Genomic DNA, 22,523 nt, shown 5'->3' on the forward strand with positions numbered 1-22,523 from the left:
TCACCAAGAAATCAAATAGGGAATTCAGAAGGAACTTCTTTACCCAGAGAGTGGTGAGAATGTGGAACTCACTCCCACAATGAGTGGTTGAGGTGAATAGCATAGATGCATTTAAGGGGCAGTTAGATAAGCATATGAGGGAGAAGGGAATTGAGGGTTATGTTGATAGAGTTAGATGAGGAAAGACAGGAGAAGGCTCGAGTGGAACATAAACGCCGGCATGGACTGGTTGGGCCAAATGGCCTGTTTCTGTGCTGTATATCCTATGTAATTCTATGTAAGACAGCTTTGCAACTCAACTAATTCTCCTTCAGAGTCAAAGGGCTAGACACTGGTTGATGCCATGCCCATTTAACAGGTGTACAATGTGCGCTAAACTGTCCAATATGGCGTGTGGCGTGCGCATGAACAACCAGTGCTAGAGGTGCAGCCCCCGCCATATTGGTAAAGGCAGAAAAAGAGGTGCCCAGAACCAATGCCTGAAACAAGTGTTAGGGCCAGCTGCATTCAGGAAAGCATGGTTTCCGTGCGGCCAAACCAGCGATCCTTGAAGGCACCGCTGGAGGCTCCACCAAAAAGGTAAGTCTGTTAAAAAATATTTATCTGAACGTGGTGCCGGGAGGAACAGGATGCCGAGGGCAGTTGTCGGCTCCTGCTCGGTCCCCTCCCAATCTTCTCCTCCCCTCTCCATCGCCCCCTCTCCATCCCAATTGCACCCCCCGCCACCTCCCAATCCCCCCCACCCCGCTCCCAGGACCTACCTGAGGGAGCCCTAAAACCAATGCCAATTCGCCTGCGATCTGCTTTGGGCCACCCAGCATGCATTTACAGCTCGCCAGTATCATTGAAATGAGTTCCGAGGCCCAATACTGGGCGTGCCTCGGGCCTACCCATTCAAGCTCAGTGATCATGCCCTTCGCCCAGTTCACGCCGGCAAGCTGGCACGACCCAATTTCTAGGCCAAAATCTCTTCATTTGTTTTTAAGGTGGGCCTGCGTCTTATACCAGCCTGCTACTGGTTTCACTAATTTGTTACTGCAGCAATTCTCACCTGACCAGGTGGTGGACTTTTCAGTTGCTGTGCAGACGTATATTCTCCAGGGTCGTTCTCCTGCTCCTGACCCAGTTTCAAAGACGCTTCCTACTGAATATTTCTTTGGCAAAAAGCAGAGCTTTGTATTCTCAGTTTAGCCGATGCTACAAGCTCAGTTTTCATAACTGAGGCTTGGCATTGGCTTGTGATAACTGCATATGTTGTGTAAATTCAACATTCACAGTTCATACTGGATTTGATGCCAATAAATCAACATTGACAGTGTGTAGGCTCTCAGGGCCCAAGATGCCCCTTCCAATGAAAATCTCGAGAATGCCTATTTTTCTCTGTAATGAAAGAGCTGTTAATGAAATTGTGAGAATGCGTGGATTTAAACTGTGCCGCTACTGAGAACAGGATTTTATTAGTGGGTTGTTACCGTACTCCTACCAAAAATACTGAACTCGGAGAGGTTCAACAGAAAAGGTTTAATTGTTGAGGCTGCATGCTGAACACAAAATGGAGTCAGAGACTACATAAAGTATGACTGCCTTTCCCAGTGCACAGCTTCGACTGCTCCTCCCCCGCTCTGGGCTTAACTATGTTGCAGATCGAGTTTCTTAAAGGTGTGATCCTTCTTAAAGGCATGACGCCTGATTTATAGTCTACGGACCGGAAAGCGGATTGTGTCCTTTCTGTGATCGGTACGCCACACAGCTCCCCCCAGAATCCGCTAATAGGGAGTGTACAAACCGGCGTGGCGGCTTGATGGCACGGCCGGAACAGCTCTTGGCGGTTGGTGTCGGGAGCGGGGCGGTCGGACGCGTCGGGCACTTAGGCGGTCTGCCCCGTGGTGGGGGTTGGCCCACTTGAACGGGTTCGTCGGGCTCTAGGTGCGCCAGCTTGAGCCGGTCGACCGACACCTTGTCAGTTCTGCCGCCCACTTCGAGGAGGAAGAACTTGTTCCCTGTCTGGAGTACCTTGTAGGGTCCGTCGTATGGGGGCCGTAGAGGTCCTCGGTGGGCGTCATGGAGCACGAAAACAAATTTGGCCATGTGCAGGCTAGGTGGTACGCGGGTTGCTGGTTCACCGTGCCGGCCGGTGGGTACCGGAGCGAACTGTTGTGCTCGGTTGGCGAAAGCGCGGCGTTGCTGGTCAGCCAACCAGGGGGTCGTGGCAGTGGGCAGGAACTCTCCGGGTACGCGCAGCGGCTGGCCATACACGAGTTCCGCTGCTGAGGCTTGCAGGTCTTCCTTGACCGCGGAGCGTAGGCCGAGTAGCACCCACGGGAGGCGGTCGATCCAAGCCTTGTCCTCGAGGCTGGTGCGGAGGGACTCCTTCATGGACCTGTGGAATCGCTCGCACAGTCCGTTGGCTTGGGGGTGGTAAGTCGTGGTGCGGTGAACGGCCACCCCGAGGTTTCGAGCGATGGCGGCCCACAGATCAGAGGTGAACTGCGGGCCTCTATCCGACGTCATGTCGGAGGGGACGCCGAACCGAGCGACCCAGGTACCGATGAACGCCCTCGCGATGTCGGCGGTGGTGGTGGACGTCAGTGGAATGGCCTCGGGCCAGCGGGTGGTACGGTCCACGATTGTCAGCAGGTGCGTGTGACCTTGTGATGGCGGCAGGGGGCCGACGAGGTCGATGTGGACGTGGTCAAACCTTCTTTCTGGCACGGTGAACTCCTCGAGTGGGACTTTGACGTGCTGGTGGATTTTGGCACGCTGGCAAGCTATGCAGGATCTGGACCAGACGCGCACATCTTTGCGCAGGCCGCGCCAGACAAATCGGTTGGCCACCAGTCTAATGGACGCACGGGTGCCGGGGTGTGAGAGGCCGTGGAAGATGTCGAACACCCGTTTTCGCCAGGACGCCGGGTCTATGGGGCAGGGTTGCGCCAAGGAGGTGTCGCATTTGACTGTGACGGCGGACGGACCGCAGGCGACGTCGGTCAGTCGCAGCCCTGGGAGGGTCGGTGCGTTGCTCCACTGCCAGTTGAGCATAGTCCACTGCCAGGTGGGTGCCGTGGACGACGGGGCGGGATAGGCAGTCGGCCACCATGTTGTCTCGACCGGAGACGTGCCGGATGTCCGTGGTGAATTCGGACACCGTGGCGAGCTGGCGTTGTTGCCTGGCTGACCACGGGTCCGCAGATTTCACCATCGCGAATGTCAGGGGTTTGTGGTCGACAAACGCGGTGAAGGGGCGGCCCTCCAGAAGAAATCTAAAATGGCGGACTGCCAGATACAGTGTGAGGAGCACGCGGTCAAAGGCGCTGTATTTGGCCTCCGGGGGGCGCAGTTGGCGGCTGAAAAAGGCCAGCGGTTGCCAGGCCCCGTCGACCCACTGTTCGTACACGGCGCCGACCGCGTGGTCGGAGGCGTCCGTGGTGAGGGCCACCCTGGCGTTGGGCTGTGGGTGAGCGAGCATGGTGGCGTCGGCGAGCGCCTTTTTGGTCGAGTCGAAAGCGGTCAACATGTCCGCCGACCACTCGATCGCCATTCTGTCTTTCTTACCCCGGAGGGCTTCGTATAGGGGCCGCATGAGAGAGGCCGCTCCGGGAACGAAGCCGTTGTAAAAGTTGATCATCCCCAAGAACTCCTGGAGGCCTTTGATGGTGGTAGGCCGGGGGAACTGCTGGACGGCTTGCACCTTGGCGGGCAGGGGAATGGTTCCGTCCTGCGTGATGTGGTGGCTGAGGAATTCGATCCTGCTGAGGCCGAATTGGCACTTGGCTGGGCTGATGATGAGCCTGTGCTCACTGAGCCGCTGGAACAGGGTGCGGAGGTGCTCGATGTGTTCCTGCTTGGAGGAACTAGCTACCAGGATGTCATCCAGGTAGACAAAGAGGAACTTCAGGTCCCGGAGGACCGAGTCCATGAGCCGCTGGAAGGCCTGGGCCGCGTTTTTGAGGCGGAAGGGCATTCGGAGGAACTCGAATAGCCCAAAAGGGGTGATTATGGCCGTCTTGGGAACGTCTGTGGGGTGGACTGGCACCTGATGGTAACCGCGCACCAGGTCGACTTTGGAGAAGACTGAGCGGCCGGCCAGTCTAGCTGAGAAGTCTTGAATGTGCGGTATAGAGTACCGATCCGGCGTGGTGGCGTTGTTTAGGCGCCGGTAGTCCCCGCAGGGGCGCCATCCCCCGTCGGGTTTGGTGGCGATGTGGAGTGGGGAGGCCCAGGGGCTGTTGGAGCAGCGGATGATGCTGAGCTGTTCCATTGTGGCGAACTCGGCCCGCGCGATCTCCAGCTTGGCCGGGTCCAGCCTGCGGGCGTGGGCATACACCGGTGGGCCTGTGGTGGGGATGAAGGGTTCTACCCCGTGCTTAGCAACCTTCGCGGAGAAGGTCGGGTTGGTGAGGGCTGGGAACTCAGCCAGGAGTGCTGAGTAGTCGTCCGTTGAGCGGGCGCGGCACTGCCACGCCATTTCGGCGGGTTGGGGGGGGCCATGGCGCCCGGGATAGGTGACATGGTGTTCATGTCCACGAGGCGGCGCCAAGGCATGTCGACCAACAGGCCGTGGGCGCACAGGAAATCCACACTGAGGAGCGGGGAGAGCAACTTGGCAGTGATAAACTCCCAGTGGTAGCGGCGGCCTGTGAGGTCGATGGTGACGGTGCGGGTGCCGTACGTCCGGATGTCGGTGCCGTTGGCGGCAGCCAGCGCAGGGCCGTGGTCGCCTCGCTGGATCTCGAGGGCGGACGCGGGGATGATGCTGCGCTGCGCGCCCGTGTCGCATAGGAAACGGCGTCCGGATGCGCTGTCCGTAACGTACAGCAGCGCGCCTGCTTGCCCCATGGCCACCGTGTAGGCCGGTGTGGGGGCGGTTGGAAACATGCAGGGATGGCTGCAGCGGCGTGCCCGTGCGCCGAACCGGGTATGGAAGTAGCAGTAGCCCTGGGTCAGAGGGCTTGGGGGACGTGGGGGCCTGGGAGGCCTCGTGGCCGAGCTGTGTGGCCGCGCGATAGAGGGTGGAGCGCGCGCCGACGCTGCGGAGGCCAGGTCGGGGGTGACGGCGTGGTTGGAGCTGGCGGACAGGAGCTTATCGGCTTCATCGGCCAGGGCCTCGAGGTCCGTGAGGCTGGACGCCACGATTGCTGGGCGAATGCTGGGAGGTAGTTGGCGGATAAAGAGCGTGCGTAAGAGGGAGCCGGGCGGTTTCTCGTCGGTCAGAGCAAGCATGTGTGAGAGCAAGTCTGATGGCGTGGAGTCACCGAGGCCCGGGAGGTCGAGGAGGTGGCAGTTGCGCAAGAATTGGGAGGCTGTGAATTTTTTAATGAGCGCGGCCTTGAGATGTGCGTACTTGCCTTCCTCCGGAGGGTTTTGTAGTGTTGTCCAGACTTTCGTGATTGTGGAGCTGCCCAGGGAGGCGAGGAGGTAGTCGTACATCGTTGCGTCGGCGGTGATGCCGCGGAGTCGGAATTGCGATTCGGCTTGAAGGAACCAGGCGGTGGACAGGTTCTCCCAGAACTCCGGCAGCTTCACAGAAACTGCGTTTGTGTCAGCCATGGTTACGCTTAGGAGTTGTCCTGAGCGTCGGGGTCACCAATGTAGGAGTCTACGTACTCCTAGCAAAAAATACTGAACTCGGAGAGGTTCAACAGAAAAGGTTTAATTGTTGAGGCTGCATGCTGAGCACAAAATGGAGTCAGAGACTACACAAAGTATGACTGCCTTTCCCAGTGCACAGCTTCGACTGCTCCTCCCCCGCTCTGGGCTTAACTATGTTGCAGATCGAGTTTCTTAAAGGTGTGATCCTTCTTAAAGGCATGACGCCTGATTTATAGTCTACGGACCGGAAAACGGATTGTGTCCTTTCTGTGATCGGTACGCCACAGGGTCATGAATTACAGGCAAATGCCGAGATTTCATTAAAAGAGGGATATCACCCTCTTTACCTAGAGTTTCAGCAGATTAAATAGTCATTGGACACAAGGTAGAATACAGAAAGAAAACTAATGATACCTAAGACTCGGAGGGAGGGGTAGAAATTGGCATGTGTTTTGTCCGTTTTCGATACCGTTTTCTATACCAATTTCTGGACATGAGAGCCTGCGGCAGATCTGCGCCGGTGGCATGGCTGCCGCCATATTGGTCCTCCCTGTTTTTAGTCATCCCTAGCAGCTGCCTGAAATCAGCTTTGGATCAATTTGACAATTCAAAGTAGGGTCCTTCACCTGTTTCATGGCACTTCTGAAAAATTAGGTGAACTAGTTTTTCCAGTTTTACAGCAACATAATCAGTGGCCCTTAAAGGGACCACTGCAGGCCGCTGAAAAAATGGTAAGGGAAGAGTGCTCCTTTTGGATTCACAGTACTAGTTGGGGCTGCTGCTGGCCCCCGCTTTCCCCTTACCCCCATCGCGTTTGCCTCCAACCTGAATCAATCCTGGCCCCCAGGAGGGCCACTGCTGACGAGGCTGCAGGCCCACATTTCATCCACAATGTCAGTCGAATGCCTCTGGAGGCACGACATGAGCTTGCAGCTCACATCTATTATTAACACGAGGGCCTCATGATGAGGCCCAATGCCCAATTTTGGGTGAGCCTCGGGCCTGCAGATTCTGGCCGGGCTTGCATTGCATCACCTATTTTGGGCCCAAAAACAGGCCCAAATGCATCTCCATCCCAGTATATTTGTTGGGATAATGTGCTTTTAGGTCGCTTATTGTACACCCCTTCTCCCCTCTCCCCTCCCCCCACACACATACAACAACAACAACTTGTATTTATATAGCGCCTTTAATGTAGTAAAAGATCCCAAGGCGTTTCACAGGAGCGTTATTAAACAAAATTTGACACTGAGCCACAGAAGGAGCTATTAGGACAGGTGACCAAAAGCTTGGTCATAGAGGTAGATTTTATAGAGCGTCTTAAAGGAGGAGAGAGAGGTAGAGAGGCGGAGAGGTTTAGGGAGGGAATTCCTGAGCTTAGAAACATAGAATCATGGAATGATGCAGCACAAAAGGAGGCCATTCGGCCCATCGTGCCTGTGCTGGCTCTTTGAAAGAGCTATCCAATTAGTCCCACTCCCCCTGCTCTTTTCCCATTCGAATATTTATCCAATTCCCTTTTGAAAGTTACTATTGAATCTGCTTCCACCACCCTTTCAGACAATGCATTCTAAATTATAACAGGCTGCGTAAAAGAAAATCCTTATGTCACCTCTGGTTCTTTTGCCAATCACCTTCAATCTGTGTCCTCTGGTTACCGACCCAGCCGCCAGTGGAAACAGTTTCTCCTTATTTACTCTATCAAAACTCTTAGGGCCAAGGCAACTGAAGCCACGGCCACCAATTCACTCGCAGTCACTCACAGACTCCAATCATCCTGCCTAGTTGAGCGATGGCAGTGCAAGTAATTATTTGATAATGAGCACTTTAATATTCAAAGAACGTGAAAAAATATGTAGAGATTCAACAGCTATCATATGCTGATTTTGGCTTAATCTAATGTCTGTAAGCTTGATATTTAATTTGCTACAAATCAAATATATTTGTGGTTTCTTATCAGTGGCCAGCATTCACAAACTGCCTGCAGCTTCCGTTCTGACCGATATCAACTTCCCCATGAAAGGAAGAAAGGGAATGGTCGACTGGGCAAGGAACTCTGAAGACAAAATTATTATTCCAAAAAACATATTCATCCCAGCATCACCAGGTGAAGTCATCATTTATGGAAATGTTTATGTTTTTTTTTCATGTTCCCATAATGAGTAGCGCACCTAATAAGGAAAGGTGATCTTTGTGAAGTGAAACACTTTGGAGGGGGGTGAATTTGTGCTAGCGTTCTGTCAATTGTCTGCAGTGTGTGTGCCATTTTTCCAGGATTTCTGTGGCCCTTCTGACAAAGGTACAGCGAATCGAGCAGCAGAGCATCTCGGCAGAAATTCACCCCCCCCCCCCCCCGACGTGAAATAATATTTAATGATCCTGGTGAATTTTAAACATATATTCAAAAAGGGAATTGGGTAAACACTTGAAGGGGAAAAATTTGCAGGGCTATGGGGGAGTGGCAGGGGAGTGGGGCTAATTGGATAGCTCCTTCAAAGGCCTCAATTAGAGCAGTAAGATTCTATGATTTTATGATTTGTATTTTTTTTTCAGAATTGGACGAATCTGCTGTTTTTGTACTTGGCACGATATTCTACAAAAATTTGGGACTTATCTTGCCCTCCCCAAGGTAAGACTGAGACTGTACTCGTTTTTCCCAGCTTCCGTTTTATTGGGTTTCACCATGCCTGGCCACTTGGTGAAAATGTCACCTGCTCTTTCTCTAATCGCAACCAAAATTTTAAAAAAGGACGCACCTTAAAACAAATTTTAAATGATTTCTGCCGTAATTCTTTCACTGCGATGCTTAGGATGAGACTTTAAACCCTGGAAATTATAGCATGGTGCAACTCAAAGGAGAGCTGAGAGTTCTCCCAGCATCATTTCTCAACCAGCACCACGAAACAAAATGGAATAGCTGTTCATTCATGTTGGGGTGTTTGCGGGATCGTGCTGTGCGGCGATTGGCTGAGTGTTTGCCTAAACCACAGAAGGGACGATAATTCAAAAAGTTGATTTGTGCAAAGCGCTTTCAAACAGGGATCTCAGGAGGCGCTATATAAATGCAAGTCTGTCCTTTTACCCTGTGACCTATTTAATTTGTAGTTACCTTGTTTCTGATTTTTTTTCTTTCCTTTCATTGCTTGTTGCTCCTTGACTAGTCATCCATTCATAACAGACCCCTCCCTATAAAACACTCTGGAGTAACAGGCAGAAAATACTACAGAAATGAGCAGCTATACATAGCCTGAAGTCAGTGTACGGTATTTTGCCATCAAATAACAAATACAGAAATGTTGTAACATATATCCATGTTTGGCTTAATGTAAATTATGCTTACTAACTGTGGGACACTAATCCCAAAATAATATTCACAGAACCACCCTAATCAGTATATTTTAGATAGATCCTCTAGTTACCCTAGTCACTCCATATTGGTTCGGTAGTTACTCTAATTACTCGATTGTGTTTAGGTAGGTACTTTAATTACCCCATAATGTTGAGATAGTTTCCAGATTCCTCAGTATTGTATTGGTAGCTAAGTCAAGTACTCCATTTTCTTTAAGTATTACCTTAAATAATCTCCATTGTTTGGGTACTCCAATTACAGTACTCCATTAAAAAAAAAATATGTCCTTTAATTATACCATATTGTATCGGTAGATATCCCAGTCAGTCAGTCCAGTTCATGAAAGTGCTGTAGTCCCAAGATATTAAGTAAAAAGGCATCCTAATCACTTCAGGTCGCACTGTCACTGAACATTAATTTTAAGTAGGTAAACTAACTGCTTAGTATTCTTTAGAGAAGGACTTAATTTATTAAATATTGGTTCAGATAGCTACTCTCATCACAAAATATTCTTTCAGGAGGCTTTGTGCAGGCTTTTTTGGCAGGTTCATGTACATGCGTGGATTTTTAAGATATTCCTTGCCGATTAATTAGAGGAACCTGCAGCAGTTTGGAGCTGCTTCGATTAGCGTATGGCGATAAACAAACCAGCGCTTACATGGTAAATTTAACTTCTTTAATTGAATTTTAAGTGGAGATAGACCATTATGCACTCTTTCCTACTGACCTAATTAACCAAAGTTTAACCATAATGCCACTTACCCCAATTATTGATTATACTCCAGTGGACTGATACTGTGCTCAGAGGCATCAGCAACAGATAGGTTAATGTAGTCACATGAACCTCCCTTTATATTACATAGATAGATTAATGCCTTTGTTAAAACAGTGGGCAGAGGAATTTCACATGATTAAGGAAATGCTTTCTTTATTTCTACTACACAGCGTAATTTCAACTCCATGCTCTCCCATATCACGATCATACGTTTCAGAAGGCATACATTTTTCTCCTCTTTAATGGTTTCTCTGGATTGTCACATTAAGCCTCCAAGGCCTTGACCACAGTAAGTCCCATACATTGAAAATTGAATATGCTGGAAATCAACGGCAGGTTCTATTTTGATTCTGGGTTGGTGAATTAACATTGGGCATGAACCCAATTCTACCAGGAAGATGGCAAGCCCCTCACCCAAGCCTCTCACCCCATGAGGAGAACACATTATTATATAAGGTGTGCCCGAGCCAAACGAAAAACACATGTGCAGTGTTAAATGGTGATTTGATTCTCATCTCCAATAAGGCAGGTAGGTCGTGACATTTGGCCTCTTAGCGCCGGCTGATAAGAACTGTTTCGTTGAAAAAATAGCAGCCGCCTCGTTTCCACCCACTTCCAGCACAGAACATGGCGGCCGCCATTTTGGGCAGGTCGGCAGCATTGTCATTGAACATAGGAACAGGAGGAGGCCATTGAGCCCCTCGGGCCTGTTCCTCCATTCAATGAGATCATGGCTGATCTGTGACCTAACTCCATATACCCGCCTTTGGCCCATATCCTTTAATACATTTAGTGAACAAAAAGCTATCAATCTCCGATTTAAAATTAACAATTGATCTAGCATCAATTGCCGTTTGCGGAAGAGAGTTCCAAACTTCTACCACCCTTAGTGTGTAGAAGTGTTTCCTAATTTCACTGCTAAAAGGTCTGGCTCTAATTTTTAGACTATACCCCTAGTCCTAGACTCCTCAACCAGTGGAAATAGTTTCCCTCTATCTACCCTATCTGTTCCCCTTAATACCTTGAAAACTTCAATCAGATTGCCCCTTAAACTTTTAAATTCTAGGGAATACAACCCTAATTTGTGTAATCTCTCCTCGTAACTTAACCCTTGAAGTCCTGGTATCATTCTGGTAAACCTATGCTGCACTCCCTCCAAGGCCAATATATCCTTCCTAAGGTGTGGTGCCCAGAACTGCTCATAGTACACCATGTGTGGTCTAACCAGGGTTTTGTATAGCTGCAGCATAACTTCTACCCCCTTGTATTCTAGTCCTCTAGATATATAGGCCAGCATTCTATTAGCCTTTTTGATTATTTTATGTACCTGTTCATGACATTTTAATGATCTATGGACCTTGTTGTGTATGTACCTTTAAGAGAATAACTGGTCTCAGACTGCAGTACCGGCAGTGACCACCCCTGTATAAAAGGCGCTAGAGAGCCTCTGTTGTTTAGTTTCGTTATTGCCTTTTTGTTGTCGCTGATCTTCTTCCCAGACCTACAAACTCGTGCAATGTGTCCAATCTTCCCGCATTGTCTGCATATTTTGTCTTTGGACCAGCAGTCCTTCTGGTCATGGTTAGTTCTGCCGCAGCGATAACATTTTGCAAATCCCCGTGTCATTTCGTGGGTGCCGTATTCCTGTGGTTTTTGTTGAATTTCTGCAGCTCCCCTGGCTGCTGCTTCATACGATACTGCCATGCTGAAAGCCTTATCTAGCGTCAGCTCTTTTTCTGAGAGTAACTTCTTCTGTGTTCCTTCACTCAGGAGTCCACAGACAAATTTGTCCCGTAGGGTATCTGCCAGTCCTGCTCCGAACTGGCAGTGCTTTGATAGCTTGCATAGTTCCGTAAGATACTCAGCATTGTTCTCATCTTTGTGCTGAGTTCTCCTGTGGAATTTAAATCTTTCTGCTATCAACAGCGGTGCAGGGTTTAAGTGTTCCTGTAGGACAGCAACAATTTTGTTAAAACTCTTCGCCTTCGGTTTGGCTGGAGTAATCAGGTCCCGCAATAGGCCGTACGTTCTAGCGCCCATTAAGTTTAGCAATATCGATGCCCTTTTCCCCTCCGCTATATCGTTTGCCTCGAAATATACCTCGACTCTTTCCACATACGTGGTCCAGTCCTCTAATGTATTATCAAAAGCAGTGATACAGCCAGTCTTCGGCATCTTGCAAACCTAAAATGGCGCCTCCCGCGCTTTGCCTTCTTCCCCGATTTAACAAAATGGCGCCTCCTGCGCTTTGCCTTCTTCCCCGCTGTTGTTAGCGCTGCTTTCCACGGTTTCTTGCGCGTATTCTTTTTCTTTTATTATTTTCCCGTCGTGGAGCGGACCCTCTGGGACACTTCCCTCCCTCTTCTTAGGTCCGAACGCTGCCCGGCTTCGAAACACCAGCCGCGCCCTGTGTGCTCCACCCTCTCTCTCTCTCTTTGCTTCCCGACTCGCTGCCCGGCCCCATTGAAAGGCCACCCGATCGAGCTTCAGCCCGCCGCAGCACAGGAAGGATCAGTGCACTACCTGCCACCAGCCCGATTAGCTGGGAAACCACGGACCGAGGAACCCAGCCTGGCTCTGGAAAGTCGCTCCTGCAAGTTTTTAAACCGATGATTGACGGCCGACGCCCGTTTCTCGAGTTTCAATGGACTCTTTTTTTTTCTTCCAACCTTCAATAACGTCGTCGGAGCTGCTGCCGAGTTGCAGGTAAGTACGTTTCTTACTCGTCGCCAGTGTTAAGTCCGTGAATGATTGAGACACGGACTAGCAGGAGTGAAAACAGACAGATCTTTACTGGTGAAAGGCAATAATGAAACTAAACAACAGAGGCTCTCTAGCGCCTTTTATACAGGGGTGGTCACTGCCGGTACTGCAGTCTGAGACCAGTTATTCTCTTAAAGGTACATACACAACAGACCTGGACCCCCAAGTCTCTTTGGACCTCCACTATTTTTAGCTATTCACCATTAGAAAGTACCCTGTTCTATCCTTTTTAGGTCCAAAGTGGATGACCTCACATCCATTTGCCACAATTTTGCCCATTCACTTAATCTGTCGATATCCCTTTGTAATTTTATGCTTTCATCTACAATGCCGCCTATCTTTGTGTCATCGGCAAATGTGGATGTATGACTTTCTACGCCATCACCTAAGTTGTTAATAAATACTGTGAGCAGTTGAGGCCACAACACAGATCCCTGTGGGACACCACCAGTCACATCCTGCCAATTAGAGTACCTACCCATTATCCCTACTGCCTGTCTCCTGCCGCTCAGTGAATTTCCTAATCAGGTCAATAATTTGCCCTCAATTCCATGGGCTTCAACCATAGTTAACAGTGCCTGCGCTCGCTGCAAAAATGGTTATTAGTCAGATCGTGACATCAATCAGCGTGCAACGCTGAATTGATGCACGATCTGCTATTTTGGATGTCGCCGCTCCTTTTAACGCCCTCTCCAAAGCGCGTACAGCTGAATGTGCGTTCAGCTGTACGACGATCCCCCTACCAGCACTTCTTAAAGGGACACGTGCAACTTTCAGGTAAGTTTAGATTTTTGATTTTACATTTTATTTGAGTAGTGGCTTGATGTAAGTCTTTTAAAAAGTTTTTAAAGAGTGAAGGGTGTTCAGGGAGTGCTGCTGGACGTTTGCAAGGATTTGGCTCGTAAAGGAACAACTCTGAGACGAAACACTTGTTCCCAGTCCTGGGGGCTCTATTTGCAGTCCCCCCTGGGCTACAACATCAGATGGAGATGGAGCAGAGGCAGCCAAGGGGAAAAGCTGCTTGCAGAGGGAGGAGAAGGAGGAAGACGAGGAGGAAGCAGAAGAGGGGGATGAAGGAGAGGAAGAAGCAGAAGAGGAGGAATCGAAAGGAAGGAAGCAACCCATACAGCCCCTTTCTGGCCAGGATATCCGGGATCGAATCATCCACCTGCGGTACCAGTGAACCCAACCCCAATTCCCCTTTCAACATTAGTCCCACACATTACCTGTCCTCTGTTACTGACCATCACATCGTCCTCTTGGCCACAATGCTGAAATAAAAGCCACCACAAAGCAAACTTTCCAATCCAACTTTATCCATATATACATCCAATATTACATCAAAAAAACAACTAATCACCCTTGTGCTTTCCCTTAGTGACTGTTTTGCGTGTTCCTTTGCCTATCCTAGTGCTCTTACAGAGTGCTACCCCAGTGATTTCAGCATGGCTGGTGGAAGGCTGCTGACTTTCTGGTCAACCATTGGCTGAGCATGCTGGATTTCTTGGGTGTGTGAAATGAGGAAGGCACAAGGGTAGTGTTATGATGAGGGGAGGGGGTAAAGCAAGAGCTGCATGTTTACACCATGTGTAGCTTGTAAATCAGAAGAGATTGTGGGATGAGATGGGGGGGGCTGGTTTAGAGAGATCAGAACTCAGTCCTCAGCCTATTACATTGTTTCAATGAAGCTCAGCGTAAGCTCAGGGAACAGCACCTCATTTTTCGATTAGGCGCTTTACAGCCTTCCGGACTCCACATCGAGTTCAACAATTTCAGATAATAATCCCTGCCCCCATTTTTCATGCTGTATGATTTTTCCATTCCCATTTGCAACATTTTATCTTTCCTGCCTCTTACATAAGCACAGTATTGTTATGTCCGTGTGTAATTGAGACACAGACTGCAGGAGTTGGTTATAACAGGTCTTTACTGAGTGGAGACAAACTGGAACTAACTATGCAAAGTTACTATACAGGCTTATATACAGGGGTGGTCACTACTGGTACTGCAGTATACAGGGGCTGCAGAATATAGTTCCTTCTGCAAAGTACATACACTACAAGTATGTTCTTTCAATTACTTCCTCCCCTCCTAAACCAGCCCCCCCCTCCTAAACCAGCCCCCCCCCCCATCTCTGCACCTGCTTAATATCTGTTACATCTCCAGCTTTTTCCAGTTCTGATGAAGGGTCCCAGACCTGAAACGTTAACTCTGTTTCTCTCTCCACGGATGCTGCCTGGCCTGCGGAGTATTTCTAGCATTTTCTGTTGTTATTTCAATCATTATCTTGTCCAGGATTGCCAACACCCCCACATCTCTCCACTGTTATAGAGGGTGAACTTTGGGGTCGGGTGGGCCAGCCTCACCAAGTAAAGATCTGTGCATCTGTGGACTTTACTGACTCTTGGAGCAAGAGATGTGTTTTCTCTGCACCTTGCGAAACAGGGCCACAGTACTTTGTCACTAGATGGATCAAGCTTTGAAAAACAGTTGGAAGAATTATGAAGTCCCAAGGCCCATAATGCAAAGCAGTATCAAGTTAAAAAAGAGATGAGTACATCAAGAAGTATCGATGAAAACATTTCAATGGAGGAGGGGGAGAATCCAAGCTTCTTGGAGGCAGCTATAGTGATTGAGGTGCGGAGGTTCCATTTAAGATGTGAGGGGATAATGAGACCAAGAATATTGATAGATAAAGAAGGACTAAGGGTGAAGCCATCAAAGATAAGAGATCTTAGTTTATGGAGAAACTGCTTTTGAAAAATTGAAAGGAATAGGTTTTTCATTGCCTGATCAGAGGGCATGATGGAGATTGAGTCGTAGCAATTCAGTCATTGCACTGAGAAAAATGAAGGTTGTGAACACAGAGTTGTTGCGTTTGCAAAGATAATCCAGAGGCCGTAAGCAGAGCTCAGTTCATGTTGCTTTTAATGGCTGATCTAAACACACTCTACAGGCAAAAGCAATCGAATACCTATGTCCAATGTCAGACACAATACAACGATAATAGCACTATCAAACTCCATGTGCTCAGGCCAAGGCAATCGAGTACCTATCACCAATGTCAGACATAACATTTCCTCCCCCCTCACAGAATTTCAAACATGAAATGTAGTGACAAAGTCCTGTAGGTGGCCAGGGCGAGAACGTGTACGAACAGGCCGAAGTGGGGACTGGTGAGGAGCAGGCTGAGGCACAACATCCGCTTGAGGGTTGGCTGGCTGAGCCACATGTGCATCCCGCCACTCTGGGGGTAAGGCTTGGGGATTAGGTCCGTATAATCCCGCATCACGGGGTGCTGGCACCTTCCGAGGGCGGCTGGCATGCCACTGAGAGCCGTCAGTGAGGCAGAAAGTGGCTGGTCCAAGTTGGCGGCTGATTTGGAGAGGGGAGGACCAGAATGAGGCCATCTTATTGTTGCGGTGAGGCCTGCGGACTCTGACCCAATCGGAGACTGAGATGTTGGGCGCCTTGGCCCTCTTCGACTGGTCGAAGCGGAGTTTCATCTTCTTCTGCTGTCTAGCGACTGTGGCTTGAGCCGGTGGAGCAGGGCTCTGAGCTAGCAAGGGGCGGAGCCTGCCAAGGGGCAGCATGAGCTCACGGCCTAGCATGAGGGATGCGGGTGAGATCCCTGTAGTGGAATGCTGGGAGGCTCTGTAGTGCAGCAGTATGTGGAGGAGGGCCTTGTCAAACGCACACCCCTGGGATAGGTGTGCTCTGAGGCCATTTTTCAGTGTCTGGTTAAAACGCTCCACCCCCCCCATTTGACTCGGGGTGGTGCGTATGTGACGGATGCCCTTGCTCTCAAGGTAAGAGGAGAGTTCCGAAGAGACCATTTGGGGGCCATTGTCTGTGGTGATGGCCTTTGGATGCCCCCAGCGGGAGAAGAGGGACTCAAGGATATCGATGATGACCCGAGAGGTGACGGAGCCCACGGCAGTGACCTCTGGCCATTTTGAGTGCAGGTCATAGGTCATCACTAGGAACCGTTGATGGTGGGGGACACCATGGATCTCCCCGCAGACGTCCAGCTGCAGGTGCTCCCAGGGCTGAGAGGGCCAGGCAAGGGGTTGCAGGGGTGGAGGAGCTTGGTGGCCAGTCTTGCCACTTACAAGGCAGGCTGCACAGTCCTTGACCAGGGCCTCGATTTCCCTGTCGATACCCGGCCACCACACTAGGTCTCGGCATCGTTGTTTGAGCTTCACTATGCCCAAGTGGCCCTCATGCGCCATGGATAAAACACGCACATGAAGGGCACTTGGGACCACAGTGCAGAGCCCACGTGCAACACAGGAGTCATTCCAGCAGGAGAGCTCCTCTTTAACTCTGGAGTAGGCAGACAGTTCCTCAGGCACCTTGCGAGGCCAGCCATCTCTGATGAAGGTGCACAGCTGGGAGAGGGCCGGATCCTGTTCAGAGGCCTCTTTGAGCTCCTGGAGAGAGACTGTGGTTTGGAGAGGCATGTGCAGCATCTGGACGATATCCTGTTCCACATGTTCAGACCCGACGAGTGGGGCTGGGGCAGAGACAGTGCGGGAGAGCAGACCTGCAACAACATTGTCACGTCCTGGTGTGAACTGGAGACTGAAATTGTATTGGCGGAGGCGGTCAGACCAGCGGTGTAGACGCAGTGGTCTGTGGCCCGTGCCGGATGTCGACAGCAGGGTAGTGAGAGCCTGGTGATTGGTTCGCAGGGTGAAGGCACGGCCATACGTGTACAGGTGCCACTGCTCACATGCCCAGACACACGCCAGCGCCTCATGCTCGCCTACTGAGTACTTCTGTTCAGTGGGGCTAAGGGCTCAGGAGGCAAAGATGATTGGTTTCTCCATTCTGTATCTGCGATAACACCGCCCCCACAGCTGCAGCGGACGCGTCGCAGGTGACGAGGGTGGGGCTGGCGACGTCAAAGTGAGCCAACACTGGAGGCAACGTGAGCTGCGATTTGAGGAGGCGAACAGCTTCCGTACAGGCTTATGACCACCCCCAGGGCTCATCCTTTCACAGGAGCTGGCGCAGTGGGGCTGTGGTGGCTGAGTACTGGGGCAAAAACTTCAGTTACTACCCAGTCATGCCAAGGAAGGAGGCAACCTGTGCTGCAGAGCTGGGTTCTGGGATGCTGTGAATGGCATCCACGTTTGACTGGAGTGGGGATATACCGTCAGCCGACAACTGAAACCCCACAAATTCGATCTCTGAAACAGCAAAGACACACTTTTCGCCATTCAGTGTGAGCTTGTGTTTTGCTAGAGCCGTGAAAACTCTGTGAAGGCATTCGTCGTGAGTGGAGGTCGAGGGCCCATACACGACAATGGACAATGTCATCCAGGTAGATGGCCACCCCAGGAATGCCCGCGAGCACAGAGGACATGACCTTTTGGAAGCAGCTGGGTGCAGAGCTAAGTCCAAATGGCATCCTGGTGTACCAAAAGACGCCAGCATGTGTCACAAAAGCAGTGAGGTCCCTGCTGCTGGGATGGAGGGGAACCTGTAGATAGCCCTGTCGAAGGTCCAGTTTCGAGAACAGGATGGAACCATAGAACTGCGCTGTGAGTTCCTCTGACGTGGGCAGTGGATATTTGTCAGGGATTACGGCCTTATTCACTGCTCGAAGATCGACACAGACGCGTAGACCACCTGACTTTTTCGTTGCGACCACCAGGTTGGAGACCCATGGGGAGGCATCAACTGGTTCGATGATGCCAGCTTCCAGTAGCTGCTTTAGTTCAGCTGTGACCACGTCACGGAGAGCAAGCGGGATGCGGCACAGTGGCTGAATGACGGGTAACGGTGGAGTCAACCATGGGCTGGTGGGTGAAGGCAGTCAGGCAGCCCAGACCCTCAAAGAGTGCTGGCCATGTTTGGCGCCACGGTGAGGCGACGTGCAGAATCGCAGACCCGCCAGTGTCCAAGAGAGAAAAACCCAGGTCAGTGAAAAGATCCAGTCCCATCAGGTTAGCTCCTTGGCGTGCCACATGAAAACAAAAATCTGGCAAAACTTTTGTTCCATAGCGTACAGTGAGGTTGACTGAGCCCACTAGTCCAATTTTCGAATTACCATACCCGCAAAGGGCAGTGGAGGGCGCAGAGAGTGGCAGGGAGCTGAAAAAGCGTTTGAATGTGTCCATATTCAGCAGTGAGATGCTGGCACTGGTATCCAACAACAGTGGGATGCACACATCATTCAGGTTAATTGTGCATGACTTGAAAGCCACTACTGGCCCAGAGCTCACGTTGTGAATTATAGTGCTTGAGGACTGAGAGTGTTCATTTGTAGCAACCGGGGCAGAGCGGCAGACATTGGCAAAGTGATTTTGTTTTCCACAATTGCGACAGGGTTGGCCGAGCGCGGGGGCAATTCTGCGCTCTGGTAGCATGTGAACGAGATCCACAGTTTCCACACTGTTGCCGCGGTAGCATGCGTTGCTGCCGTCGCGCGAGCATTACCGTGTCAGAGCTGTCAGGGCCGAGGGCACTGTCACTGGGTGTGTGTGCTAGTTTCGCTGCACATTCAGCTGCAGACTCCACTTGAAAGGCAATGTTGACTGCTTGTGACAACGACAGATCATCGGACTCGAGTAACAGTCTTTCACACACTCTCACGTTGTTGGTGTGCTCTATTAGTTGATCACGCACCATCTCATCTTGTAGTGCACCGAACTTGCACGAGCTAGCTAACCCCCTCAAATTAGCCACCTATTTATGCACCGACTCGCCGGGGAGTTGGTGACGCTGTCTAAAAATGAATCGCCGCAGGAGGGCACTTTGTGGGGCAGAGAAGTGTGTGCTTAACAGAGCCACAGCCTCATCATATGTTTGAATTGAGTCTGCTGTGCATAACGTCCCAAGAACATGCTGGCCCTCTGCTCCCAAGCAATGGGATAAAAGTGCCTTTTTCCGTGATGTACTCACATTTTCTAGTCCAAGAGCAATGAGGTAGGTTTCAAAGGACTGTAACCAGCGAACCCATGGGATCGGCGGCTCATCAGGTAGTGCAAGGAAGGGAGGAGGTGGTGGAAGAGAGATTTCAGCCATCCTCGTCGCCAAATGTTGCGTTTGCAAAGATAATCCAGAGGCCATAAGCAGAGCTCAGTTCATGTTGCTTTTAATGGCTGATCCAAACACACTCTACAGGCAAAAGCAATCGAATACCTATATCCAATGTCAGACACAATACAACGATAATAGCACTATCAAACTCCATGTGCTCAGGCCAAGGCAATCGAGTACCTATCGCCAATGTCAGACATAACAAGAGTATGTGTACTAAAGGGAGTAGAATGTAAAATGGAATCAGCAAAAGATTGGATAGTGTTCGTTGCTGAGTTTAGGAGGTCATTGATATGGAGAAGGAACAAAGTGGAAGTGAATGGAGCCTGGGAACCCTCTGAGTTAATGAATATGGAGCCAGGAGATGGGATATCAACCACAGCACAGAGCTTGGTGCAAAGGTCATCTATTGGTAATTTTTTTTCTTGTATTAACTTTTCTCAACAATTTTTCTCCAGTAAATTTTCTGCCCTCCCTCCCCTGAAAGTTTGGCCCTGTACTGTTATACAGTCCCATGGGTTCCCACTAACGTTTCCAAACCAGCTCACTGGATGGCATGCATTATTGGTGGGCATTTTCCCCAGATTTTTCATTTTGACTTACTTTTTGTTGTTGTTGTGTAATTTTTTTATTAATGTCAGTTAGGTGGACCAACCCCAACCTGAAAATGTTCAGTGGTACCCTCCCTGGAGAGAGAATCACCTGATGACTAACCCCCGTGGGCTCCGTGCACTCCCACAATCCACTGATCTGTTGCAAAGTAGGACGCCTCCATTGTTTAATGTACGTCAAAATCCTATTTCCATTGCTTAGCTTAATTGATTCAGATGGATTTGAAATCTATCTCATTGATACTTGTCACTTGGCATGTAACTTGCTATCAGAATCAAGTTGTCTAACTCCTGAAAATTTGCCAAGATGGTCTTCCTATTCCATTTAAGTGAGGATTTGTGTCCCATGTTGTGCCAAAAGTGAGTCTAGAATTTTAGACTCACACCTTGCATCTCAAAGGAGCACGGAACGTCAGAATTTCAAGCAGCTCAGTGCCATTTGTTTGGTTTCTTTAAAGGGGACCAGTAAATGCTCCAGTCCTCCAAGCAATCTAAAATGATTATGCTCCTTTACTCAGATACTATTTCACCTTCAGTAACTTTTGAACTTAGTCCAAGAGGATTTTTGTCAAGATTTTGCTCCTCAGTAATCTGCACTTATGTTATGTTCATTTTAATGATCTAAGGACTTTCCCCTCAGATGAAGCATGCACACCATCTGTGCAACTGCCTAAGCTCTGGAATTCCCTCCCTAAACCTCTCCACTTCTCTACCTCTCTTTCCTCCTTTAAGATGCTCCTTAAAGTCTACCTCTTTGACCAAGCTTTTGGTCATCTGCCCTGATATCTCCTTCTGTGGCTCGGTGTTAAATTTTGTCTGATTACACTCCTGTGAAACACCTTGGGATGTTTTATTACACTAAAGGTTTGCTGTTGTGGCACCCTGTTCGAGAATAAGTTATGGGCAGGTTTAGATTACGCGGCCAGACACAGTCCTTGATCAGCGCCTTTACAACACATTCTAGGCTGGGCCAAATGATGGATTAGAAAGCCAGGAACGTGAGGGTTTACAGGCAGCAACAGATGGACCCACTTGTCTATGTCTTTCTTCTAACTGCCCATCAGCTTACTGGGTAACATTCTCTGCTTCTGTATGGTAAAGAATGCCTGTAGCTCAGGAGAGAGAGACAGAGAGGGGATTATTCTACATGTGAAGTAGACTAGTTTCTGCCTTTTGTTGAAGTTTCCCTACATTCTGATAACCAGTAAGGACCTCTGTGATTCCCTTCATTCATCAGTTATATTGTTGATCTTAATCACTAGTTAATGTTGCTCTGCTTGCATCATTCGCCCCTTTTCACTAGTTTTCCCTTGTCATTGTAAAATTTAAAATGTTGTGGGTTCCAATACTGCAGTAGAATTGTTTCTTTAAACCACAGAATGTTTTTCATAACCTTATAATGGAGTGATTGAACAGAAAATAAGACAGTTGCAAATGGCTGGTTACTCTAAATATTTCCGTTACCATAGGACATAAGTGAAGAAATAACGTGTAATGCAGTTTGTCAGAAGAAAGCAGACTATTTTGAATGCCTGCACTTAAAAGCAAAGCCTCTAGGTAACTGTGCACTTTTTAACTTCTTACAGACGATGGCTCTTTTATTATATCCTACTGTGGAAACACGGAAAAATCTAACCCACCTGTTCTTCTGCTGCGGGTGTGCTAGCTGCGATTTTCCAATAGTCCCCCCGCACCCCCCCCCACACACAAAATTACCCCCATCAATTAACCTTCCATAAATATCAATCGGGAAAATTCTCTGTCATTGTGGGGAAAACCTAGTTGTGAGTATAAAAGAAGGGAAACTCATTTAGTAGTCAGATCTGCTTTTCAGTGCCTGTTGGAAAATATTCCCCAATACCAGCCCGACCTTAAGGTGTGTTACACCTTGACTACCATTGTAGAATTCACAGTTATTTATAATATATAGAAACACAGCCGTTTCTTACCTCGGTCCACATTTGATTTACCACTTTCCATTTTTGATGTGCCCCCTGGGCAGCATATCATGGCTGCTGTTTGTGATTTGACCAGAAGGGACACTGAGATTTGTTTAATGAATGACAGAAAGGAAACGAGATAGCTTCTGTGTGTCACACAGAATTAAAGAGTGCACACAAAGCGTCTGCAACACAGCAATTACTTTCGCTGGTTAAAGATGTAAAGATTTAATTCCCAGGAAACCAAGGATATTTATAACTATTGCAAATATGTTGATTTGAGCGAGGGTCAACCATTATCCCAAGCATCGTTCTCTATTCTCAAGTGGTTTTTACACTGTCTGATGAAGCTTGAAATTATTGCACAAATGTAAGCACAGTAGAGCATTTGGCTATTATGTACAGCATGTGCCTATTGGATTTTAGATAAACTACATTTCTGTTTA

General features: G+C 49.2%; 1 protein-coding gene across 3 annotated transcripts in view; it reads left to right on the top strand.

Moving 5' to 3' along the window:
* adgrb3 (adhesion G protein-coupled receptor B3) overlaps nucleotides 1-22,523 on the top strand; it is a 1,304,794-nt gene that overhangs the window by 706,931 nt on the left and 575,340 nt on the right. For all 3 annotated transcript variants that reach the window (XM_085996562.1, XM_085996563.1, XM_085996564.1), the window contains 2 exons: nucleotides 7,550-7,696; nucleotides 8,143-8,218. In XM_085996562.1, coding sequence (XP_085852688.1) covers nucleotides 7,550-7,696; nucleotides 8,143-8,218 — 223 coding nt within the window. The remainder of the gene's footprint in view (nucleotides 1-7,549; nucleotides 7,697-8,142; nucleotides 8,219-22,523) is intronic.

This window comes from Somniosus microcephalus, chromosome 9 (genome assembly GCF_052327205.1).
Source record: "Somniosus microcephalus isolate GS21.2 chromosome 9, FLI_Smic_1.0, whole genome shotgun sequence".
NCBI lineage: Eukaryota > Metazoa > Chordata > Chondrichthyes > Squaliformes > Somniosidae > Somniosus > Somniosus microcephalus.